The following is a 27487-nucleotide window of genomic DNA, read 5'->3' on the forward strand; positions in this document are numbered from 1 at the left end:
TTTTAGCACGGGTAGTCACTTTTGCACGGCGTCACTTTAGCACGGTGTGTCACCTTATCACGGTGCGTCACTTTAGTACGGGGGTCACTTTTGCACGGCGTCACTTTTTTATGGCGTCACTCTAGAACAGTGGGTCATTTTAGCACGATAGGTTAATTTTGACGGAGCCGTATTTTTGCACGAACCAAAGCTTTTCAATAGGAGGATTTATAAAACTTTTTATTTATCTTATAAAAAATAAGTGTTAATACACTAAGTTTGTAAGAATTTTGAGCTTAATTTATTTTTCTTATAAATTTGTCTTTTAGTTTTTAAAAAAACATTTATTTTATATTTTTTAGTACTTTTGAGTTGTTATAGTATTAAATTTTTCAATACTGTTTAATATCAAACCTAAAAATGTTAAAGTTTGTTACTTAATAATCATATACATTTTAAATACGATAAAATAGTAAAGGTAATAACATCGTGCTAAAGTGACGCATTGTTCTGAAATGACGCCGTGCTAAAGTGACCTACCGTGCAAAAGTTGCGCTGTACAAAAGTGCCTTGCTAAAGTGACGCCGTGCTATACTCACCCACTCCCATTGTTTACTAGTAGTACTAGTAAGCTATAGATTATGTTTATTTTGTTTTTAGTGTAAACAGTTTTTTTTTAAATTAAATTGTTGTTAATTTCTTTGAAAATACTTTTTTGTTTAACTAAGTCTAAAAAATATCAAAAAGTAGATCAAACTGTTAAACGACTTTAAGTGAGTTTTTATTTTGATTTTCGTAACAACAACTACTGTGCAAACGTACTAAAACAGTTTAAAATAAATGAAAACACTAGACACTGTCTAATACTAATAGACAAAATCTTACTTAAAAATTTACATAGAAAAATATTACTTAATATTAAAAAAATGTATAAACACTATACATTTACTTTTTTTTTAAAGATACTCTTTTGAAAATTACTTCATTAATCACTTTGAACAACTAAAAAATCAGCCATTACCCTCACATTACCATATAAAAACTTTTGATACAGAAGCAATTTTTTAGTTTTAAAGTTTTTTATTAGCTGACTTTATCAGAAGTCAAATTTAATGTTAAAGTTTTACATATATCAAGTCATGTGTAATTTTCGAACATCAAATTTAAAATGAGTTATAAGTCGTGAAAAACATTTAAAAAACAAATAAATATGCTGTAATCTTTTTTTTGCAAACTTATTTGTTTAACTATTTGCTTTAAATCTAAAAACAAATCCTGGCTAAACTTAGCACAGTAAAATGACAATTTAAATTTTGACCAAAACTTTAAATAAAATTCAAAATAAACTTTCACTCACTATGTAAGTATGTAAATTCCATATGTTTCTTTTCTTAGATCATTTTAAAAATCAAATTTACTTAAACATGACATTCTAAAAGTTCTTAAGTCCACATCAGGGGCGTAGCGTGGGGAGGGACACTGGCGCATGCATGCCACCCAAAAAAAAAAGTAAAAAAAAGAATGTTATATCTTTATCCTTTATAGTTTATTTTTTCTGCTTAATTTGCCTTTTTTCAACTATGTTTATCTAGTATTCAAAAAGTTAAACGAAATTTTGAATACCAATTAGTGACAAGTTAGGAAAGTACATGTTAATACTCAATATACTGATTCGGTGCGTAATTTCAAATGCGCACCGATGTTGATGAGAAACTCCATAAGGAAAAATTTTATAAATTCATTAACTTGATAAGAATTTAGACTCAAAAAGTACGCAATTAATATAGCGCACCGCTGTAGTATAACCTTATGGCAGATTATTTTTCTACAAAAAGTTTACAAAAATACGTCACGCTTAAAGAAAAATTAAACAATTTTACAATTTTTTTTTTATGCTACATTGTTAAGACTACTGCTAGTTTTCTGAACTTTATTTTTGTAAACCAACAAGATAAGCGTGTCGGCCTATGAGAAATAAACTTTGTTTGTGATTTTTATTTTAAACAAATACAATCAAATGAATTAAATTTAAAAAGTATATTTTTAACTATTTTACAAAGTTGTAATAAACTGTAATAACAGGTATAAAATTGGTCTATTTTAACTTCTGTGTAACTTTATTAAAATTATGTGCAATGAGGTGTTGTTATCACTGTTGTATTGTATATTAAAGAGATTGATATTTTTTTCGTAAATAAAACAGATACTTTCGTTTTATTGAATATATTAATTTTTAAAGATATTAAGTTTACTATAAGTAATAAAAACAATTTTTATTTAGTAAGTTTACATTTTTGCAAGTATAAGTAATTCTAATGAAATTTATACTTTTATTTAATTCTTTAATTTCGTAATATATAAATATTTTTTAAAACAGTTGACGAACTTATTTTACTTAATAAATTTATTTCAATTAAATTACTTATAAAAAGTTTTTTTATAGCTAATTACAAAAGTTTTAATTTAGAGGATTTTTTGAGAAAAAAAAATTTGTGCACCTTCTGACCAAAATACCACCCTACGCCACTGGTCCACACATATTTTAAGCACAACAAATTTTAATAGTTTAATATTTTTCTTAAGTTATACAGCTATAAGATTTTATAAAATAACCATTGACTAAACCACAAACTTATAAGGTTAAAAATAAAAATTGTTCCGTTGGTCAAACATACTTTTAGCTGAATATACTATATTAAACTTTATCTTCTGTATCTATTATAAATCTTAGTAGCAGTAAAAAGTTAAACCGCATAAGTTTAATACATTGGCAGTGCGAAAAGTGTTTGATACTGTAAAAGCTTTTCAATGTTTTTAGGAAGGTCTAGAAAAACAAATTTAAACAATTTTAGAACAAAAAACATAACTTTTTAAAGTAACGATTATATTTTTTGCGCAGGAGGATAGTTTTGTATACACTAACTTTAGTTGTAAACTGTTTAGGAAGTACGAACAGCGAAGATAAGTGGTAAACTTTATAGCACAAAAGGTATTTTACCGTAAAGTTTACTTTTAGAACTTTTATTTTTTAACAAATATGAACGTATTAAAACAAATACAAAAAACAATCAGCATTTACATTCAGCAAAGTAATAATTAAACACATTTGCAAACTATTTTAAATTCGAACTAGCTAAACCTTCTAGTTTACAAAAAACCTTTTAACTTTAAAATTGTATGGTTATAACTTTTTTACAAATAATTATGTTAATAAACTTCAACTATTGACCAAAGCAGAATGTTTTATTAGTAATTTTTAATAAACAATAACAAAATCATTATATTAAACTAGGCGTCTAAATCAGGGTTTCCCAAAGTGGGCGATATCGCCCCCCTGGGGGCGATTTAAATAAGTCGGGGGGCGAATTTTAGTAAAGGGGCGAAAGGGGGGCGATAACTAGTAAGGGGGCGAATAGGGGGCGATTTTAAAATTTTGGGCAGTTATAAAATTTTTACTTTCTATCTTGTTATCTTAATAATTTTAGCTTGCCATTAAATATTTTACCCTATGTTAAAACTTTAACAAAAAAAAAGTCCATTTTGTTTACGTAAAGTATAGATTTCATTCTCAACATATAGATAAGAATGTAGAGTTTTTCAGAAAACATCGAGATGATAAAACAAAACAGTGTAAAATCACAAACATGTTTAAGAAATCTACACAAAGTTTTGAAGATGGACAATTAGCTTTTTACTATCTGTCTCTCATAGTTGCTAAACAAGGACTGCCTCACACCATTGGAGAAAAATGTTTTTACCTATCTTAAAAACAGTCCTGGAAAAAGTCATTCATTATAAAAACACTAGTAATGTTTTACGTTCTATTCCATTAAACAACAACACTGTGAAAAGACGTATAGATGAAATGTCAGAATGTGTTGAACAAAAGCTAGTTCGAATGATGTGCAATAATATTTTTTTCGATGCAGGTTGACGAGTCCACTTTGCCGGAAAATAAATGTCTTTTTCTTGTTTGCGTGCGTTTAAAAGTTGATGATACAACATACGAAGACTAGCGTTCTCCCAACTAATGGAAACGCATAGCACAGAAAAGTTTGTGTTTCAAAAATTAAAAAATATTTTGAAGTAAATAGAATACCTTCAAAACATCTTATAGGAATCACAACAGATGAAGCTCCGTCTATGATAGGAAAGTATCGTGAATTAATCACATATTACAAAGATTTAAACCCCGATATACAAACTATTCTTAGCGATATACATCGCCAAAAAAAATTAAGCGTCCGTTTAAATGACTTATTAAACTTTATGATAAAAGCTGTTAATAAAATAAAAAAGCATGCTTTACAAAGTCGTCTGTTTAAACAGCTGTTCAATGACAATGATGAGGCTTTTGTGAGTTGATAATGTATACAGAAGTGAAATGGTTATCAAAAGGAAACTCTTTAGAAAGTTTTCGGCTGTTTTTGATTCAGTTTATGATTTTTTATTCTGTAAAGGATAAAATATTGGCGGACAATCTTGTTTAAAGAAAAATAGACATTGCTTACATGTCAGACTTATATGGTAAGATCAACAATCTGAACAAAACTTTACAAGGTAAAAACTTGAACCTTGTAATAGTCAAAAGTAAGATAACCAGTTTTAGAAACCAACTTGAACTGTATGGAAAAAAATTAAAAAATAATCAGTTTTCACAGTTTGCAAGCTTGGAAAACTTAAAACTTCAAATAAGTGAAGGTGAAGTAGAAGTATTTTCATCTCATCTGGAACATCTTAAATGTGATTTTGATAAACGGTTTACTGTCATTTTTCAATTAAACGTCCCGAAGTGGATTATGGATCCTTTCGAAGCAAATCTTTTTGAAGTAAACGTTGACTTACAGGAAACTTTCTTAGACTTACAAACTGACCTTGAACTTAAAGTAAATTTTTCCAAAGAACGATAAAAGAGCTTTTGGATCCAACAAAAACTAAGGCAAAAGTATCCAATCATTCGGAAGGAAGTTAGATTGTTGTTTATAGCTTTTCCTTCTAGCTATAATGTTGAGAAAGCTTTCAGTTCAGTTATCAACATCTTGAGCAAAAAAAGAGGTGACTTGAGGCTTTATTTGACTGATTTAGAACCAAATATAAAAAACTTGCAAGCAGTCATGAAGCTCGCAAGCTCATCCTTCATATTAGATTAGACTTCAGTTGCAGACATTATTTTTTGTAAGGTCTTCAATTTAAGTTGATTTTTAAAAAGATTTCTTATTTAAGCTGGTTTGTTGAATTTAAGTAGTCTTTTTATAATAACAATTTTATTAAGTTATTTATTCTACAACAGGTTTGCTTCATGCCTAATGAATATTGATTACGGTAGACTTCCTCTTGAGTTCGAACTTTTTACCCAAAAAAAGTGCAAATTGATAATTTCTTAAATTTAACTTTAATAAAGTCTATAACTAACTAAGTATTGATAAAGCAAAAATTTTATTAGACTTAATAGCTTATATAGATCAATATTTTTTAATGAATGTTTATTTCATGTTTTAGTGGATTTTACGTTTATTCGTTATATTATTGCATTATAACATATTGAGTTTGCCATTATATAAAAATAATTAAATGCATTTTTGAGTTTGCACTTTTTGATTTTGTTCAAAGTGTAAATTCAAGCGAAAATCTACTGTATTTATTCAATGGTTTATGTTTTAAAGTTATTAATAGTTATGTTTCGACTTGGTTAGTTTTGTAGTTTATATTTGTCGTTTTACATTACACTAAAAGTTTTTATAGCATAGTGAATAAAATATTTGTTTAAAAGATATTTATTTGACATATTTTTGTTATTACTTGTTAAATCTGTATAAGTAAAAAAAAATCTTGTAAACTAGTGGTCGGCACGCTACTTCGAACCTGTGAAACCTAAATCACAAATTTAATATTCTATGCACCCAATTTGCATTCTTTAGCGCCGCTAGTGTTTAAGAATATGTAAACACTTTTAATCGTTTTTTTTTTCATTAATAATTCAGTAACACTCAATTAATTTTTACACGCTAACTTTAAATTTACCAGTTTACCCTATCCATTTCAATAAACTTTTGATATCGATGATCTAAATTTTACAACAATATTTTACTTGTATCACCCAGGTCTAAAATACTAACTAGAATTTTTACATAATGTAATAGAATAGAACTAGGAGAGTAAAAAAAATGATCGTTCTATTAACAACAAAATGGTCAATTAGATATCAAGGTCGAATATGTCTTAAATGAAGAAATTAAAAAAAAAATAGTTTCTGCACAAAAAAAAAATCATGTACCCCAAAATATGTTTCATGCACCCCTAAAGTCTCATGCACCCTAAAATAAATTTAATGTATACTAGTGTGCACCAGTGTATACCGTGCCGACCACTGTTGTAAACCATTAAAGTTTTTATTTCAAAAAAGATTTTTTGACTTTAAAAGACTGTAGATTTGAGGTCTCTTTTTGAATTGAGTTTAACTATTTCACTAAAAAGATTCTTAGAGTCAGTTTTATTTTTTAACTTGATTTATTTGTTACAAAATCTGTACATTAAGGAACTTTAAACTATTAGTACAACTGTAGTTCGTTTTATATTAATTCAAAACATTTTGACAATTAAAATATGTTTTTTATTTTAATATTTCAACCCTAGCTTTAAATTTTTCACTGTTTTCCTCTGTTAAATTATAATAGGCTGATAGCTAGAAAACAAATTCGTTTTTGAAGAGAATTAAATAAGCCATCGAAGACTACTACAGTTACGAAACAAAATTTTAATCTAATAAAAAAAAATTAGTTGACTAATTTATGTTCACAAAATTAACTGTAAAACCTTTAAATTTTATTTTTTTAAATTTAAATAAATAAAATAAAATTTTATTAGAATTCAGGTTTAGTTTTTTAAAGGTTATTCCAAATCAAATACTGTTTTATAGTATTCTACTACAAAACATGTAATTTAAAAAGCTAAAAGTTTAGTTTTCAACTTTACAACTAACTTGTTTATAATATCTTTTAGCATTGAAATTAATATTTTTTCTGCATTAACAGAAGCTATTGATAAAACCACTTTTTATATGAGAGAATCAACCAGTCGGTCAAACTTCCTAAAACTAGATCAGCAATGATGTTTAAATATTTATTTCGTTATGTGTAAAATAAGCTGTTCATTGTTTTGTAGTTTTTTAATCTATGGTAAAGTAATTTTAGAATATGCCTATTTATAAAATAATTTCAATTTATTGTGCGACTTAAATAAGTTACTTAGCATCCACTTCGAAATTCGTTATATAAGAGATTATTATAATGCCGGGTTTCAGTTAAGATTTTAGATTAGTAACGTACGGTCCAGATCCAGTCGAATTTCGGCCCGCTAAGTCACTTGATAACTACTTGTGCAAAACAAATAAATTTTAGCTTTTGATACTTAATACTTTGAAATACGTTTTCAATTTGGTTTTCAGTTCACAATAGTACTTACTAGATCACAATAACAGTTTATCAATCTATTACAATTTTACTCGAGTTTTTATTTCTCTTATATGTTACTTTTTTAAATTATGCAGTCCACAAGTAAAATTTTTTAACAAGTCAACACAGAAAGGATTTTTAAGTAAAATTGACTTGCTGACTACAAAAATTGTCCACATTTAACCTAAAGATTTTATTAGTTTTAAAACATATTCTTAATTAAACAGAATAGATTACAGATTACAAAAGGCTTTTTAACATTTTAGTATTTTAATACACTTTACTGGGCTAATAAGAAAATAAATGTAAATTAATTTTTCAAGCCCTTTAAATTACTTAGAACACAGCCCAAAAACGCGTGCATAAGAAGTTCCAGACTAGATTACAATTTGAATACAACATTTTTGGCTCAAAAGTGCGTACTCAAGAAGAAAAAAATACTTTATAAAATCATGGGGGCGATTTTTTTCAAATTTTTGAAAAGGGGGCGATTTAGTAAATAAGTTTGGGAAACCCTGGTCTAAATAATAATCTACAAGATAAGGAATTTGTAAAAAGGTAAAAAATAAAATTTGTTTACACACTTAAAACTACCCCCCTTCTGCTTATCTACTACTTATTACCAACTGATCTGATAAAATGACTCTTTTTTAGAAATTCTGGTTCTACAACAATCATGATTGTGCAAACAACTACTTTGGCTGTTTTGGTTAAAAACTAACGATTATCTTATAACAAGGTGTTTCTTAGTTAAAGCTTTGTTAAAGATATTTAAAATAGCTTTTTGTGCTTAGTTGTCTTGTTTATTTATTCCAGTTTAGTTTAATATTAGTCTTTAAAAAATATTTTAACTTAATTCCACTGTCAAAGGGTATTTTATTGTATGTATTTAAAAACCATTTGCAACTTAAAATGAGTATACTTTTCATATCAGAAAACTTATGAACTTAAAGGTTTCCGAATCTTCCTGATTCTTTTTCAAAAGGTAAATGAAATGTAAAACAGTTTTGAAAGTATAACAAAACTAAAAAAGTTGATATTTTATAATTTTTTTCTAACTTTTTAGTATGAAATAATCATGAAAATGATTATAATAAATATGAATAAAAAAACCGAAAGGTTTTTTCGTGCACCAGGTCTTCAGACTAAATATTTTGAGCGTACTTTTTGTCGTTCAATAATCTATATGTATGATAAGTTTACATAAGAACTTGTAATTACTAGCATTTATAATGTTATATTAGTTTTATAAACGTTACTTTACACTTTACAGCTAAACTTTAATATTACCTACAATTTTACACTTTTTATCGTTAAATCTAGCTGACATTTTCTAAATATACTTAACTCGAGGATTGAGGTGTTTTTGATATATATTTTTGAAAAATAAATATCATCTTTCTTTTTTTTTATAAATAATCTTTAAAGGTCTTTGAAAAACCTAAATAAAATCAACAAACTTACAAACAACCATCCAAAACTAATCATCATAAAAACTTGTAAATTGTATTGTATAAAAAATTTATCAAAGAGAACAAAATATTAAAAAAGCACGTGTTCGTTCATCTTTAGATAAATTCTTTTAAAATAATTTCAGCTATACTTTACGTTATTTATACGTTATATTACTCAGTGAATAATTTATTTAAATTTCAAAGATTATTAAGAAATACGATCTTTTAGAATATTTGTTTACAATCTTTAAATCATGGCAATGAAACTTTTACAACAGTATTTTTTTAAATTTTTAAATACGTTTTGTTTAAACATAAAACCTAACAAACTTAACAAAATGTAAACAAAAATATGCTTCATCAACTGTAAAAGCACTTCATCACACCTTTAAGACAAATATTTACATATATGTTGCCAAAAAGTTATAATACTTTGCTTTTTATACTAGGCTGCACAACTGCAGTTGTTAATAAGGTTGACGCTAATTTAGAAAATCCATTTAAAGATACGTACTTGTGGTAAATAAAAATTAAAAGTTTATACGTGTGAAATAACTTATCAGAGTAAACAGAATTTTTAAAATTGTGCTTTAAAAAAGTTTACTAAATGGTGGTTAGAAGTTATGAATATTAAATGCAAACTTTAACTTTAACTGGAAAAAAAGTAATAAAATAAACTTGCGTAGTGTATATTATATTATTCGTTAAAATTATTAACGGTAAAATTTATTTTTTTTATCCCTGTATTACATTAGATGTTTAATAAAACAAACCTAAGCACTTATTTATACTTAGTTGATTTAGAACAGAAATCTTTTGTTTTTTAGTAAAAAGTATTACAAAATAAACGGGTTTAAATGAACTGACACAGTTATATGATTTTCTAACAAAATGAAAAGCGTAAAAAGTTATTAAACTAAAATTTATAAAAAAGTTTACTTGAAATACTGTTGGACTTATTTGTTTATAACTTAAAAGTCAACTAGTATTATTTTATTAAAACTTGTCTCTGTAAATGCAATAAATAAAATGTTTTTATTTTAATTAAGTATTAAAATAATTAAAACAGTGTTACTAGCAGTTTTCACTAATAGTTTCGTATTTAGATTCAAAATTTTTACAAAAAAAATAGACGAAATTAACAGTAGAGCTATATTTTATTTGAAAAATTTATCTCTTATTGAAAAAGTTATAAAAAGTATTTTGAAATTAGTTGCCAGGTTATTATATTTATATTAAACTATAAACTTTAACAGCTATTGACAACAAGTACTGATCAAATTTTAAAAAAACCTGGTTATAGCACTAAAACAGTTTTTATTTTTAGTCGTATATATCTCAAGTAAAATAAGTTACTTGAAAACGACAGCATCTTTATTTTTAAACTCATACTTTTATTTAAGCTTAACATTGCTACAATACATGTAAAGTTTGTAGTGCGGTTGAGCGAAAGAAAATTGAAGTTAATTTTAGATTTTGACTTTAGAGTTTCAAAATCTATATATTTTTAAGCCCTTTAAACATAACTCGATTAAGAAAATTTAATGGTTTTTATTTACACGGTTTTTGTTTTAAACTTTAGAATTTTTTTTTGAAAGGATAAAATAGTTCAGGCTGAACTGCAGTAATGTTAAAAATATGGTTCTTAGTTGCTGTTTGCCACTTGGCACAATGTTCGCTCGCATCAAACGATGAGTGCGCTTCCGAGTTGAAGCTTTTCATCAGCGGGTCAGATGCAGTAGACCGGTTACAAGGCCCTAACAAACAAAGTTGTCAGGGACTTCCAGGAAAGCGCGGAGCTCACGGAAAAAAGGGCGAGCAAGGAGAAAGGGGCGATACTGGACAAAAAGGAGAAAAGGTTTTAAGTGTAGTTGGGAGTTCGTTATGAAAATAACAAAGACATTTAATTCTTTATATTGTAATACTTTTCAAAATTATGGTACACTAATATCAATTCATTCATATATAATTATATACATTTGTATACATGTATATTTAGTTATATATGTTTATTTATATATTACAAGTTTATTCATTCTAGTTCCAAAACTTTAGTACTACAGGAAGTTGTTTTCTACAAAGTTTTTTTAGCCAAAGTAGAAAAAGAATACAGTTTATTATCGTTTTAATTAAACTTTAAAGTTTTCAAACTAAAGAAAAATATCTATTTAAAATGCATGATATAAATTTTGTTGTAAACTTAGTTCAACAACATTAACAATAACAAAATACAGTTATAAGAATAATATTTCTGAAACTTTAAACCTTTTAACTTCAATAAGTAAATCTAAAGCAAAACTTAAAATGTATTCTATACGTGTTTAGTCTTTATATATAAAATTTTTGAACTAGTATCATTTATTATTTAGTATCTAATTAGACGTAAGAAACGGTTTTTTTATAGTTTTGCTAAGTTAGATAAAAAAGAAAGTAAATAGAAATTTATTTTTCAAAAAACTTAAGAATATAAATAATAAATTGTAGATAAATGCAAGAAAAAATTGCAATATAATTGAAACCTTTATAAATAGTGTTTTTGTTACATATTTAAAAAACATACAATCAAAAATTTCAATAAAAGATTTGTAAAGTTTTAAGATATTTTGAACTGTTTTGAAAAACGAGCAAAAAAAATAATAGAATTTATATTTATAACAACAGGGAGAAATTACATTAAGCCTACCCGAACTTAATCAAATAAAAGAGGAATTTGAAGTTTTAAAAGATGTAAACAGAGTCTTTAAACTTTTTATAAATGATCAATTGGAACAAAATATTAAAATGAGCGAAAAATTAGATTTAGTTTACAAACTTACTAACGAAATGATCGAAAAATCTTTACAAGAAGAACTACAATATACTATAAAAACTTGTGCCGACTTATACAAAAACGATCCTAGCATGACGTCGGGTATCTACACTGTATATCCGACCTTCAGAAGTCCTGTTACAGTGTTTTGCAAGATTTCTAACACTACAGGTTTTCATTATAATTACGAACTAATTTGTATTGAACACTTTTAATGTTGTAAAGGTTTACACGTTATCAATTTTCATTTTATTTCTTATAGTTTTTTTGAGAAAACTATTTCATTATTTATTTTAAAATTAAAAAATATGTAATTCATTTTACAATTAACATATCGATTAGTCAATTTAGCGACTAAATACTTTTACATCGATACACACTTGTAGCTCGGCATTATATAAAAAGTTTGAACGAAAATATTCACTTGTTGTAGACTTTTTTTTTAAATTATTTTTGACTTTTTTTCAGCAAAAACAGTCATGAACCATAATAGTGAATCTGAAATAAGTGTACATGGATTTGAAGATCATGAGAGTTACAGTCGAATTATTGTATATGAAAATTCTATGAAAGATATAGAAGATATTATTAGATCAAGCACCGAGTGCCGACAATTTATAAAAGTTAGACTTCGGCTTATTGAACAGTTACTAAAAGATTTATTTAAAACTGATAATGTTTCATAGAATTTAATTGAATAGAAAATAAAAAATACGATCAAATATAAAAAATCTTAAAGTTTTTTGAAAAATTATATATCTAATAAAAAAAAACAGCTTTTTTCTAAAGATAAGTCTTAGTTTCTCTTAGATGGACATACATTTTATTTAAAAGATTATTTAATGTATGTGTTTTCTATTTAAAACCTAACTTTTATTAAAAATTGAATATGTTCATTAAAAATCAAGCTAGTTTAGTGACATTATCTTAGTCCAGGGTTTCCAATTTGAACAATATCAATCTGTTTTTAAAGTTTTAGATATCTGGGTCAATTGCTAGGAAAGGAGCGAAAAATTAAGTTAATTACGAATAAAATAGCAGTATCTTTTACAGGGGAAAAGGGTAATTGTTTTAAAGTTTCTGCCAAAGGGGTGATTTTAAAAATGAGTTTTGGAAACCCTGATATAGTCTTCGTAAAAAAACTTTTAACAAACTATCTAAACTGATATTATTTTTTCTGATCAACAGTACAAGTGCAAAGGATCGATGTTATTTGAAGGTTCAAGTACAAGTTGGGCAGCCTGGTATTCAAAAGGAGGCGACAAACAAAACTACTGGGGTGGAACAACGCGTTCGAATTATTGCGCTTGTGGAGAACAAGGTTGTGATTATGTTCTTTTTTACACTTAATATAAGTTATAGATAAAGATAAAAGTTGACTTGTATTAAGTTATTTAGAAGTTGTTAATAAAAAAAATAGTTTATGTAATAAGAAGCATAAAGTTTTAAATAGTTACGGAGTTTTTTACGCTTGCTTTTTTTAACAAAAATGTTTTTTAGTTAAATTATATACTTTTTATGCTTCTATTTTTAAGTAATAAGTTTTACAAAAAAAATTCAAGTTTAATAACTTATTTTATTTAAAAAACTTTTCTTTTTAATAGTTATGTGCTTAAAATCTTAACCTTAAGTTTTTCATAAACAAACATTTTTTGAACGTTTTTATTTATCATAGATATTTTAGCCTATGTTCTTTGAATCTAACCACCAAAATATTTTTTAACAAGAACATATTACGATTATTAGTATGGTCAATAGATTTAGTTTTTAAAAAGACTTTTCAGTCATGGTGTTAGTTTGAGCTAATTAAGCAACTCTAATTTTACATTGAATTCTGTTTGTTAATTTTTACTGTGCTTTAAAAATGTTTGTTAACAGTACAAAAACTTAAATTCTAACATAAAAAACACGTTGTTAAAATAATCAGAACAAATAACTTCGATACTTAAACTGTAATAATTTTGAATGAAAAAGTAAATCTAAAACCAGCTTAAAACTAATCTATAAGAATTATTAATTTGTCATAGTTCCTTTAAACTTTTTTTAAGTATTCACTTACTTTATTTACATTTTTAGACTATTATTTTTTAGACGTAATATATCCTTTAAACTCAAAAGTATTATTATATTGATATAAATAATTCAAATACAAGTAAAAACCCTTAGACTAAAATGAATTTTTAAACAATGAAAACATTCAAAAATACTACTAACTTCGTATTGAAACAGCAATTAAAGCTATTATTTTTATTATTACAACTTTTTTCAACAACAACAGGTAAACCAAATGATGGTTAAACATACTTTCAAAAATAGTATATTTACTATTTAAAAATAATTTACTGTTAATCTAAAACACAACAAGTTATAATAAAATCGTTAAAATCAAGATTGGACAAACTTATTGAAAATTTGCCATTGAAACTTATCATACTGAATTATGACCCCCGTATAATACAAAAAAATTATAAATATACTACTAAAACATATCTAAATAATACCCTCGTGTGGTCTTTTTATATATAATAAAATTGATAATTTATTGTTTTATTAAAAATTTTTGAATAATTATTTCTCTAATCTAGTTTCTTCCTTCTCTAATATTCAGTAACTTTATATCCTAAAGTTATTAAACTTTCATAGTTTAATACAGTGTTGTAAAACTACATAATTACTTATTTTTAAGTAAGTTACAAAACGTTTTATTAATAATAACTATATTATTACAAATTTCATAAAGTTGTTTTCTTGGGCCTACTCTGTTTCAAAAAATGAGTGTGTCAAAATAAATTTACAACACTTTTAAAACTTTGTTACTAAAAATTTTCGGAAAAATAATTCAAAGATATATTTAATTTTAAAACAAATCATTTAATTTAAAAATTATTAACTATCTTGATAAACATAACTTAATCAATATTTCTATACACAAAAAAGAACTTTTCCTTGAAAAATATCATATTTTTAACAAAAACAAAAATTTTTATTTTCGACCTTACTTAAAATTAAACTTCAAATATTATTTAAAAAGGAAACTGCATCGATGAAAGCAAAAATTGTAACTGCGATTCCAACGAAAAAAGCACAATTACTTCTGATGAGGGCTACTTGAATGACAAGAATTTATTGCCTGTGAGCAAATTGAGTTTTGGTGACACCGGAGACTCTGGGGAGAAAGGGTGGCACACACTTGGTCCTCTCGAGTGCTTTTAAGTAGTATTTATTCATGTTGGTAAAAATTCCAAATTACTTTTTAAGATCGATTTACTGAACTTATTGTTTTTATGAACATTTTTCTTTTATGCAATATTAATTTTTTAATTTTTTTTATCTTATTGTCAACGTCTTTTTTCCTGATGATTTATATTTATTTAATTGTTTTATTTTTCCTTTGAAATTAGTTTGGCATGTTTTAAGATTTTTTAATTATAAGTTAACTTATAGTTTTTGTTCTATGAGAACAAAGTCATTAACTTTCTTTTTCTAAACTCTAAGTAGTACTTTCTGGTCTTTTTCGTATGCACAATTATAATAAATAAAAACATAATGAAGTTAGTTTATAAAATTAAATTAAACTCTAAATATTTTTATAAATTAGTTTTGTAATTACAGTAACCTCTCGCATCTTTACGCACTCGTGACGTTACGCACTCTCGTTTAGTTACGCATTTTAGATTTCTCAAAATATTTAAAAATAAAAACTTTATTTCATTTTTATATCGCACTAATTAGGTTTATTGTATTTTTTACCTTAAATTATGTTTTTCTAAATGCTAACTCATCTTTCTATATCTTTAGACTAATTGATAACCATTTAGCTATAATTGAGTATATCAGAAATTTTGTTAACAATAAGAGATTGAAAAAAAACTCTGAAAGAAATATGACTGTGTCTAATAATGAAAATTTAAAACACAAATAAATAATACAGCACTCTTGCCCTATATAAGAATAAACATCTAAAAAAGAAATCTAATGAAACTTCCGAGCAAAAAATAGCAGTGATACTTGATAAATATAGAGCTTATGCCTTTCACTGAACACGAATCTCAATTAGTTTTCAGTAAACATACATATCACTAGTTAGAAGAGAATATGAATGCTAAGTATCAAATAAGTCACATATAGATAAAGTATACTTATTATTAACTATAGTAAAACTTTTCTACAAGTATTATTATTTTATATAAATTATTTTTTTTTAATATGTGTATAGTTTTATCTTTTGTTTTCATATATATAAATAAAGTAAACAAATTGTTAAAAGTGGGAAAATTCCCAGTCTTTTATTAACTAGAAGCAATATCAAAAAACAGCCAATTATAGTAAGTTAATTTGGTACCTCTCGTATCTTTACGATCTCTCGTATCTTTACGCACTTTTTCTGTGAACACAATGTGCGTAAATAAGCGAGAGGTTACTGTACTTGTTTTATTTCAATTCATATAATGGAATATATTGAAAACATAAAAAGATGAATAAAAAAAGATGAAGTTAATTAAATAACTAAAAGTTCAAAGTTGTTTAATTGGAAAGAATTGTTAAACTTATAATTTCCAAAGTATCTCATTGTCAAAATTTGATACTACAAAAATAATCTTAAATAGAAAGCAAAGTTCAAAGTATTTCATATTTTTTATACTACTATTTTTAAAGTTTACTAAGTTCAATCTATAACTTCACTTGTAATGTTTTAAATATAACTTTTTTTTTTTGTTTTCATAACTACAAAAAGTATAAAATTTTGGTTTTATGTGACAATTTTTGCATGCTTAAAGTAATGATTTTTTTTGAATGAAATACAACAAGTATTTATCAAAATAACTTTTTTGCTTGTTTTAATTTTGACTAATAAGCATTTGAGTTTATTATTAAGTTTTATATGTTTAACAATTCTTTCCATTTAAACAACCTTGAACTTTTATTTATTAAATTAGTTGTATTATGCTAAATTTAACTAATTCAGCTAAAAAAACATATATTTTAGGAGTAAACATTTTTTTAAACAGACAATATTTAACTTTTTTAGTGATAATGTACGAATTGTTAATGTTTCATTTTCAACACGTACCAAAGATTTTAGTTTTTACTAAAGTATAATCAAATATTTGTTTATAATGCTTAAACATTTTTGCTTATATATTTCATAAATTGTAAACTATTTTATTGTACGTACAACTTTTACAATCTTTTATTCTGACTTAGTTAAACTATAAACACTTTTTCCAAACTATTTCATTGTTAAAGTTTTTAAGCAATTACAGTTCTTATTTTTTTGAAAGTAAACACGAGTATAGATTTTTCAAAAGATAATAAAACAACATTCATTATTAAAACTACTACTTTCCTTAAGAAAAATATTGCTACAGTTACAGCTTATTGAAAAAAACGCTCAAAAAGGTTCGTCTAAGGACCTGGTGTATGAAAAAAAAAGACCTTTTGGTTATCTAGATTTAGCTTTCGGTTATTGTTTATTGGTTAGAAACGGAATTGGTTTAGTTATTTAATAATGCTTCTTTGAAATTAGTCGTTTTAGTGGTAATTTACAAATATTTAATTTAAAAATAAATAGTTTATCAAAAGTTGTTTTAAGTGTCAGGTATAAGATAGATCTATTTTTGAGTATAAAAAGTAATTCAAATAAATAATCTAAGCAAACTGATCTTCATTTAATTTGTGTAAGTTTACTTTCATTGACGTTTAGTTTTCGCACTTATATATATAACTTTTTTTTTAAACAAGATGTTATGTTTTTATCTTTTTATGCAAAATGAAAACACTTTAAAGTATATGTATACTACACTTTATTTATTTAGCTTTATTTTTGCTTTTAGGAAACTTACTAAAAAATGTATAAGTATTTCTTTAGTATTAAACTTTTCGTGCTAATTTTTACTGTTCTCTTTCTTAAATATTTTAGTGTGTAAGACTGTAGTACAGAGTCATATATTTAGAGTGATAATATTTAAATTTCTTTTTTACTTTAGGTCGAACTTATAAAATAAAAATACTAAAATAAAACTGAAATTTTACTTCATTTTAGATATTAAACCCATGGTCTACAAAGTGTGCACAAAATTAGTTTTTGGGTTCACGAAATTAATTTTAAAACCTATACTAGACATTCTACAGTTTATGATAAAGAGCAAAAAAAAAAAAGATCCTAGGCATATTTTTAACTAAAAATATATATTCTGAAGTTTATTAAAAACAGCAAAAAAAGGTCTAAAGAATATTGGAGGGTCGTTTTGAAATATACTTCAGATATTACGAGGAAGTTTCAAAAGTAGTTTTTACATTTTCAGGAAGTTTTAAGCTTTGTGTGTACGTAGTTTTTTATTATAGTTTAGTGTGCACAGATTTAGATTTCCGTGAAGACCGCTGTCTCAAAACCGTTATCTTAAAATATTTTTCTATTTATTTTTAATTTTTATTTTTTTGTATTATAAATAAAACAAAACATATTATAGAGCGTTTCTTTAAAATTTTTGAAAATATTATAAATTATTTTCTAGTAAATTAAACTAAAAAGTTTCGATTCAAATCTATGCATAAAATTTTGACTTAGAACCTTTTAAAACTATACTTAAATTTCTTTAAACCTTTTGAATTTAAGGTAAATTTAATAATTATCAAGTTTTTTAAAATATATTTATTAGAATAAGCTTTTATATTTATTTAACAGTGTTTGTTTAACAAACGAAAGCTTATAAACACTATTTTTTTTGTAGTCAATTTATATTTAATTTTAAGTTAAAGCTGATTGACATACCTACATGTAGACTTTCTATAAAGTTCATAAAAAGTAGCCAACTATAAAATATGTTTCTTACTTTTATGTCCGCTATTTTCTATGAAGTTAGTTAGAATATTTTTCTTTTTTACTAAGTATTTAATGTCTTAAATATAACTTTTAATTAAATATTTTATTTTAAATATACTCGATACAATAAAGATTACTCGGGCTTGAAACTTTAAGATAAATGTAAATCGTGCAAACTTGTATTAAGCATTCAGTGTTAAGAGTTCTTTATTTATGATAACCCTGTTTTATAGTAATTTATTACAAATAAATTACAAGTTAAACTTTCTTCTTTAAAAATAAAGTTTAACTTTCAATTCGTGTAATTTAAAAAATAAAAAAGGTTTAACAAAATAAATTTTTGTACAAAAACCTAAATAAAACTTAAAAACTGCTTGTCACCTCTTTACTTCATTTTATTCTGACCTAAAAATATCTGCTGAGCCAAACAATCTTTTTAAGAAATGTTGTAAATGGTGAACTTTTTTGTTTTATATATGTTTTTACATTATGGGCTTTTTATTTCATGTATAGTAAAAGCAAAAATTTTTGTGAAAAGTCCAGAATTGTTTTTAGGTTGTTAAGTTGTAAGAATATTTGTTGTTAGTAATAAAAATTAAATTTTTGTTGGTCAAAAGTTTTTGTATTTTTTTTAATTTGATAAAATTTATTAAGAAACTATTTTATTTCAAATAATGAAAATAGTTATCTCATCTTAGATAAGTGTTAAGTATACTACTGTTTAATATATTTTTTTAAACATTTGGATAAAAAAATACTTTCTAATGTAAAAGATTGAATTTTCTGTCATTTGAAGCTTTTTAACTAGATCAAATAGTATAGTAATGTATGTTTTATCCACAACACTAATGATGTTTTAAATATTATTTATAAGAAATAGCAAAAAATTATATCTAGTGAATATTGAAGTATTAAATTATAAAAAATTTTTAGATAAAATTAAAAAGTTTTAAGTTTAAAATAAATTTATGGAGGCATATTTTGGAAGTATAAAACCTGATGTTAAATTAGATGAATACATATGTGATTTAAATGTTAACATCACAAACAATGGCTATTCACTAGAACCTCTCAGCCATGATGGATTTGGATACATGTGGGGAGGTGTAAAAGCTAATCATGGCCTAAAGTAAGTTTGTCTAAGTTGTGCATTAATAAGTTGCTTTGATGCTGAAAAATGTAATTTAGATGTATTTGCTTTATACTTTTAACTTTTCAGGTAATTTTTCTCAGTCTTATTTAAGCTTTTTTCAGGGTTGCCTTGCACTCTGGATACTCAGTATGTTCAGGATAACTCAGCATATTAATTAAGTATTATTTAGATTTTTTTTAGAAACTGATGATGCCCTTTTTTTACAAACATTCTGTAAGCACAAAATTAATGTCATTTAATTTAATAAAGCTTTTTTAGGTACCACTATAAATATCCTTGAACAATAAAGCAAAGCTTTTTTATTTTCAAATTTTCTACAATCTATTCAAAAATTTAAAATATCTTTTTAGTGATGTCATACTTTTTTGAGATGATAAACTCAAACTTTCAGGAAGTGTCCCTTGCAATTTTAGAAAATTCTGTTCTAACAAAATCAATGAAAAAAGAACTATGACAAAAAAAAATTATTTCTGGTTAAAATTTTTTATTTAAGTTGTATTTTTAATTTTTTAATTTTTTTTACAAAAGAATAATCTAAATGTTGCAAAGAACACTTCCTAAAAGTTTGAGGTTAATATCTCAAAAAACGTAGGAGGAGATGGATTTGTAGTGAAGTAGTTTTTTTTAACTATTTTAGTTTCTGTCTCCCATAAGAAACCTATTTTAGTATCCGACTTTGACTATTTTAGTCTCCGATTATTTTAAATTTCAAAATTCCTTTTTAAATCTTACAAAAATAAACTTGAAACCTGGAGAAACCTGGAATTTGAGAAATTTTGAAAAAAAAAAAAACTGGAATCAAAAATCAGAGGAAAAACCTAGAATAACTTAGATTTTTTAATAATTTTAACATGTTAAGTAGTAAAAATTTTATTTAACTCAAAAAATCTATCATAAAGATTAAAAAACTTTGTCATCAGCAAAAAACATATTTAAAGTAGCTTTTCAGTATCTTTTCAATATCTTTTTACTATTTAACACAGTTTCTTACCTTAAACTTAACTTCAAATAAAAAATAGACCCAAAAATTGTACTTTTAAAAACCTGGAGGTATTTTGAAAACCAAGAGAAAATTTGCCAAAAACATTTGGCAACCCTGTTACTTAAAACTCAAAATAATAAGATCAAATTGTAAAATACCCCATGCCCTTAATTTTAAAAAGTTGCTTTTTTTAAGTGTTTGCTTGTCTCTTTAAAATACTCATTTCATATACTACATTAAAATAAACTAAAACTTATGTTGATAAGAAATTTATTTAGTTTATTAAACAAACATTTTAGTTTTTGATAATTATTAAAATTTAGACTTGAAAAGTTATGAAATCTACTAAAAATGTAAGAGAACAAGTTAAGTTTTTCAAATTCAGTTTTGAATCTAGAAAGTTGATTGCAAGTGCATGTCAAATACATTTATAATTATTTGCTTAGTGAACTAAAACTTGATAAACATCCATACCAGAGTTTTCTGTAAATTTAGAAATATTAAGGTAAAAAAAATTGAAAACAGTTTCTTAAAAGGTGCAGGAAAAATAAGTTATAACAAATATACTAACTTTAAATAATCTCATAATGTAATACTAAGTTTTTCTTGTTTAAAACTGATGCTGTATTTAGTTTTAAATATAAAACTTGTTATAATTCACTCACTGTAAATGTCTATAAGTGTTTATAATGCTTTTGACTTGTGAGAATAAAATTTATTTGATATTTTGTTTTCAGTCATGGAAAGGCTATGTTTGAAGTGCATGTTGTTGAAAACTGTCCAGTTACAGTTTCTGATGAAGAAGACTCTCACCTGGTACGTGTAGGATGGTCAACAGATTCTGCAAACCTTCAGCTTGGAGAAGATCAGTATTCTTTTGGTTATGGAGGAACTGGAACAATTTCTTATAACAGAAAATTTACAAATTACGGAACCAAATTTGGAAAAGGTATGTAAGCTTTTAATACTAAGGTTTCATGGGTTGTAGCCTTACTTTGAAAGTTTTTACAAAAAAAAATCTTCAATATAAGCTAATTAACTAACTATGTTAGGTTCCATAATTGGATGTTATCTTGAACTGGATGGAACAAATATGCATGCTTATTATACTATAAATGGTAGCAAAATTGTTAAAGCATTCCAGATGCCATGGAAAAGTAATTTGGTAAGCTTATATGGTACTTTTTTTTCTTACACATTGATAATTTATGTACACATCAATATAAGTATTCTAAATTTTGTGTAATTAAAACAAAGTTTAAAAACTAAGTATTCTTAAAGTGTTTCATTGTGTTGTAATAAATTAAACAAATAATTTAATGTTTTGTAATTTATTGTGCTTTAATGAAATATGTGTGATTTGTTTTACAATTTAACAATAAGTCACTGCTGATATAACTTGAGTAAAATAAGTTGAACTTAAATAATATGAGTATTCAATTAAATAATTTCAAGTAAAACTTTATTACAATTTTTAGTAACATTTTTATTAAGTTTTTATGTTTGGTACTAATGTTGTTTTTACAGCCACTTTTCCCGCACATACTTACAAAGAACTGCAAAGTGTCAGTGAACTTCGGACAACATCAGGCTTACTGCAGGGTGGAACAGGGTTACAGTTTCATGAACTCCATGCCAAACGAGGCGCTGTACAGAAGCAGGCCCGCCCCAACCAGCCAGCAACAGTGTGAAATTAACATGATGGTCGGACTTCCAGGAGTTGGTCAGTTCTTGTTGCGGTGTTGAAAAATGATTTTGTTTAAATTTATATTAATTTTTTATAAATTAAAAAATAAAGCTTTATTTTAATTTGTATGTAAAAGCAAGATTTTTAACTTACCAAGAAGAATAAACAATATAAACTATATATAATAATAATAATAATAATAATTTCTGTGTGTTGATGTTATTGATTTATTTATGTGTTACAAAAACAAATGATTAAGGGCATAGGGGGGTCCACCTTGATTTTTACAAGTTGATCTTATATATATATTATCTGAGCTATCAGACATTTTTAACCGCTTGAAAAAATTCAAGGTATTTTTTGAGATATGAGCAGTCAAAGTCGGTGACCTCAATAGGTTCTTAATGAAAGATGCAAACTAAACACGCGAAAAAAGACCATTTCATTAAAAATCTATCCCCTCCTTCGTTTTTTAAGTAATCTTCTTCAAATTTTCACAGAAAGTGTATTATTAAATTTAAAAAAGATTGAATGTAGGAATTTTTTTAATTTTGAAAAATAAAATTTAATAAAAAAAACCACTTATTTTTTTGGTTTTTTTATTATAAAATTTTTATTAATTAATATTTTTAAAATTCCAACATTCAAAGTCTTTTAAACTATTGAACAAACGTTTCCTGAAAATTTGAGATCTCTATCTCAAAAAATGAAGGATAAAATAGGTTTTTAGTGATTTTTTAAGTTTTCAAGAAAATTGACCCCAAAAAACTTGCCGTCCATACATTTGTATTGGAAACTTTTTTAAAAAAGCACAGTATCTCAAAAGTTAAAGAATTTTTTTTTAAATTCTTTAAAAACTGGCTTGTAGCTTGTACTTAAGGCTTTCATATAAGATCCAATGTTATTTTTAGTAAAAAAAAAAATGTCGGACCCCCCTATGCCCTTAACTTGTATCTAATAAGAACTTAAGTAATTTTATTTGTGAGTATTTGAAATTGTTGAAGGTAAGTTTTACATTTTTAGCTTTTCTTAGCCAAAGTTTTTTTTTTAAATGCCGTTAATACTGAAAAGTAAGTTTACTTAAAGTTATTTGATCATAACTGATTATTTTGTTACATGCAGGGTTCCCTATAAATCCCTGTAAGTTTACAATATTCTGAAAAATCCCTATAAATTCCTCAAAAAATTAAAAAAATGTGAAAATCCCTAGAAATTACGTAGTTTTGCTTGGTGATTTTAATTTAAAAGCCAAAAAAGCGACACAGCGTGGTGAGAAATCTTTGCAATCTCAATACAACTGTGAGTTTATGGCGCCACCTAGCAGATACATTTTTCCTTTAATACACTAAATACAATTTATCTAATGTTTGCTCAGTTAACTAAAGTTAGAGCTCACAAACCCTTGAACTTTCATAAATTTATTATCAAGAATGTGCTTCTAAACGGTTAATGACATATTTTAATTTATGTGCCTAAAAATTTGTTTTTAACATTACTTTTTTTTTTGATAGCTTCCCTATATTTTTGCTATACTTTATGGATATTCCTATATATTTTTTTTAAATATTAGTGAGAACCTTGTACATAGTATTATAAAAATAGTGTTCATACATATCAGGTTAGTCATTTTTTGTCAGTTCAAATGCAACAAAGATTGTAAATTATTAAATAAATTTGAGAATCAGTTTGTTAATTAAAAAAATTTATACATTCTCAGTTTATTTTTAAACAATTATTTTTCATTGTAACGTCATTTTTACAAAACTCAAGGTATTATTGGCAAAGTGTCAGAATTTATCAACTACCAGTGCTAGAAAATTTCTGAATTTTTAATATAAATTGGAGTAATAGTTTTTTTAGGGGGGGTTAATTTTTACAAGTTGATATAATTTTATAGAGTTTTGTCTAGGCTACCAGCTATTTTTACTCCATAACAAATTTCAAAGGAACTTTTGAGATATAAGCGATCAAAGTCAATGACCTCAATAGGTTACTTATGGAAGGCGCAAATTAAATTTTTACAACTCAAATTCTTAAAAAATATTTAAAGGGCGACAACTCAAAAATTAATGTATATTTGAAAAAAAATACGTAAGTAGGTCTTATTAATGTCTAAAAGTAATTTTTTTGTTTTTTTTTTTGTAAAATGTTTTTTATATTTATGAGATTTAGCTGAAATAATTTTAAAATATAGTAATTTTAAATATCTCAAAAATTATTTAGGATTTTGCAAAAAAGTAAAAATAGCCTGAACATTAATAAGACCTACGTAAGTTTTTTTTTTTCCAAATGTATAGTACATTTTGAGATATGGTCTTTTAAATATTTTTTCAAGAATTTGAATTGTCGAAATTTAAATTGTCTTCTAAGCAAAATTTTATATATGTCTGTAACCATTAATAACAATTAAAGTTCATAAAATTCGAAATCTCGTGGCATTTTCGAGGGCCATATCTTATAAAATAATTTGAATAAAAAGTACTGTTAAGTTTATGATTAATAGGCTACCTTATTAAAACTAACTAATAGGTCATGTCGTTTCATTTGATTATAGGCCATCTTGGACGCCAACCAATAAGGGTTAGGAAAATTTAAGTCTAAATCATCGTATATTAGTCTTTTATTGATATATATTGCATATGAACCCTTTTTAAATTATTAAATATTTGAATGTAATACATTTGTTAACTTTTTAAGTATGTTAAAAATGTATAATTAAATAAGCAATAACTTACACCTTTTAAATAAAAAAAATTTAAACAGGTAAGACTCACTTTGCAAATGAATATGCAAAGAAAAATTCTCAAAAGAAGTTTTTCATTCTAGGAACAGATTCAATAATTGACAAAATGAGAGTGAGAGGACTACCAAGATATAGAAATTTTTCTGGTTATTTACTTTATATTAATCTATTAAATTCTTTTTTAAGTTGTGTTTTTATTAGAATTCGTTTTTATCTTGTTTAACTTATAAAAACTCGAATAACACACAAATTACATTTCTTATGATCCAAATTGCTAATTAATGAGTTTTTTTTGAAAAATTTATGCATGTTATGTACAACAGTTTTACAGAATATAAAACTTAAAATGCATTTACGTTGAAGGTCAATAAAGAAAGATTTTAGAAAGTTTAATTTTCATACTTTACAACAATAAAATAGATATTTTTAGGCCGATTCGCAGAGTTGATAAAGTATGCGACCAACTGCTTCAGTATTTTATTGAAAAAAGCTGCACAATTACCAAGAAACATTATCATTGATCAGACTAACGTGTACACATCAGCCAGGAGACGAAAAGTTTTACAGTACCGTCAAAGTGGTTACAAGGTAAACTTAATGTAAATTATTTTTATGAAATTTTGCAGTAAAATAAAATGAGCGTTATTATGTTAACCAGTAGAGTTGAAAAATCGTCAACTTCTAAAGTAAATTAGCAAAAATTTTAAAATTCAATCAATCTTCAAAGACTCTTTCTTATTTTTTTAACAGTTCGATTTTTACAAACAGACATTTATCTATTTATTACAAAATTTTCTTTTGTTAAGTTCTTAAAGTCTTGTATAAATACTAGTCCATAAGCAACCAGTTAAATTGTACATTTTTTACTCTACATAAAAAATGTTTTTTTTTATTATTTAAAGTTTAATTTGCTTAGAATTTTGTTTAGTTTAATAACATAGTTTTAGTTTATTAGATAATCTTTATGTTCAGTTTTGTTTTAAGACAACTAGTTTTACAAAAGCTGTTATGCTTTTGAACCAGTTTTGAAAATTCAAAAATTAAAACCCCATTTTGATTGAAAAAATTAAACAGAAATTGAAACATTATAAAAAAAAAAATAAATGTTTAAAATAAGCTGAAAATAAAATACATTAATTTTCTTTTGTTTTAAGTGCTAAAATAGAGTTGTAACACTTTACTGGTTGCTAAGGGTCTAATATTTTTTCTAAGTTTCAACTTGAATAAAGAAAAATTAAATTGTTTGCTAGTTAGATAAGTATGTATTTGATTAGCGTTTGAAGTAACAAAGCAACTGTAACAAAAAAAGAGTTTTTGAAGTTAGTTTTAACAAGAAGAATTGAAAAAAAAGTGGATTGGTTCAAATCAGATGTTGATGAAATTTTCAACTCTTCTGGTTCTTACAATATCACATGTACAAATCAACACAACTTGTATAATTTTTCATATCTATACCCCTGATAAATTTATTTAAGTTAAGTTATAAAGTGTAATGTATTTCATTTTGTAGCATTTGTTTAATTTTACTTGCAAGTCCTATACATGTGCAAGTATCTCAAAGTGTGAGCCAAAAAAATGTTCCAAGTCAATCTCAATCAATAAAATTATTAATTTAAGGTTAACGCGTTTGTTCTGGTGCCTAACGACGCTGACATGCAGAATCGTTCAAAGCTTCGCCACCAAACAGAAGGGAAGACTGTGCCAGAGGAGGTTGTACTTGAAATGAAGGGTAATTTTACCCTTCCGCAGGAAAGTGATGGCCTCTTCGACAAAATTGAATTTGTTGAACTGCAGAGGGATCAGGCCCAGCAGTTGGTAGATTGGTATAACAAGTAAGTAATTAAAGTATTTGTAATTTGTTCTAGTTACTTTATATGTTAAAATAGTGAATACAAAGTGCATAATTTTTTTTAAACTTTGTAGAGAAGCAATAAGCAAGGGTATCAAGCCAAAAGTATCTAAATCTTTAGTTAGAGCTCCTCAAGTTGGGTAAGTACTTATATGTTTTTCTATATTAACATTTTCTGTTTAATACTAAAATGCTCCCTGAATTTTTTTATACATAACAACTTATATTTTTAGTGGAACAAACAGCAGTGACCCGTTTGTTAAACAGCCTGATTACAGTTACCAAGGCAACGTGTCCGTTCCCCCTGCTTACAATACGGCTGGTGGTGATAACAAAATGTTGGGTCAACCGACCACACCTGGAAGCTTTACCCCTAACAGTAATGTTCCTCAAAATCCTGACAACCAGATGTATGGTAATCAAGGTAATCCTGGAAGTCAAGGACCTCCTGGTAATCAAATGTATGGAAATCAGATGCAGCAGGGTCAGCAAATGCCTGGTATTAATCCTCAAAATCAGTTTGGACAACCAAACCAGCAGAAGTCAGTTTTCCTAAA

At 25.5% G+C, this 27487-nt stretch overlaps 2 protein-coding genes across 3 annotated transcripts in view; both read left to right on the top strand.

Annotated features, from left to right (window-relative positions):
- Positions 1–10511: 10511 nt before the first annotated feature.
- Positions 10512–14906, top strand: LOC145838870 (contactin-associated protein-like 4). Its single transcript, XM_082946492.1, has 5 exons — positions 10512–10761; positions 11682–11864; positions 12162–12316; positions 12882–13014; positions 14725–14906. The coding sequence occupies exons 1-5, from the start codon at positions 10512–10514 to the stop codon at positions 14904–14906; spliced, it is 903 nt and encodes a 300-aa protein (XP_082802618.1).
- Positions 14907–19463: 4557 nt separating this feature from the next.
- Positions 19464–27487, top strand: part of LOC145839561 (uncharacterized) — a 29020-nt gene continuing 20996 nt past the window's right edge. For both annotated transcript variants that reach the window (XM_082947165.1, XM_082947166.1), the window contains exons 1-9: positions 19464–19645; positions 21389–21600; positions 21704–21816; positions 22179–22374; positions 25102–25227; positions 25512–25669; positions 26699–26913; positions 27005–27070; positions 27164–27472. In XM_082947165.1, coding sequence (XP_082803291.1) covers positions 19485–19645; positions 21389–21600; positions 21704–21816; positions 22179–22374; positions 25102–25227; positions 25512–25669; positions 26699–26913; positions 27005–27070; positions 27164–27472 — 1556 coding nt within the window. In that variant the 5' untranslated portion in view covers positions 19464–19484. The remainder of the gene's footprint in view (positions 19646–21388; positions 21601–21703; positions 21817–22178; positions 22375–25101; positions 25228–25511; positions 25670–26698; positions 26914–27004; positions 27071–27163; positions 27473–27487) is intronic.

This window comes from Thalia democratica, chromosome 6 (assembly GCF_965202585.1).
Source record: "Thalia democratica chromosome 6, ktThaDemo2.hap1.1, whole genome shotgun sequence".
In the NCBI taxonomy this organism is placed as follows: domain Eukaryota; kingdom Metazoa; phylum Chordata; class Thaliacea; order Salpida; family Salpidae; genus Thalia; species Thalia democratica.

Bases quoted from the DNA above. Each gene is read 5' to 3' on its own strand.
- LOC145838870 (XM_082946492.1), top strand. From the start codon at position 10,512: ATGTTAAAAATATGGTTCTTAGTTGCTGTTTGCCACTTGGCACAATGT. The intron at 10,762-11,681 runs GTTCGTTATGAA...GCGAAAAATTAG, and splicing joins GGTTTTAAGTGTAGTTGGGA to ATTTAGTTTACAAACTTACT. The intron at 11,865-12,161 runs GTTTTCATTATA...ACTTTTTTTCAG, and splicing joins CAAGATTTCTAACACTACAG to CAAAAACAGTCATGAACCAT.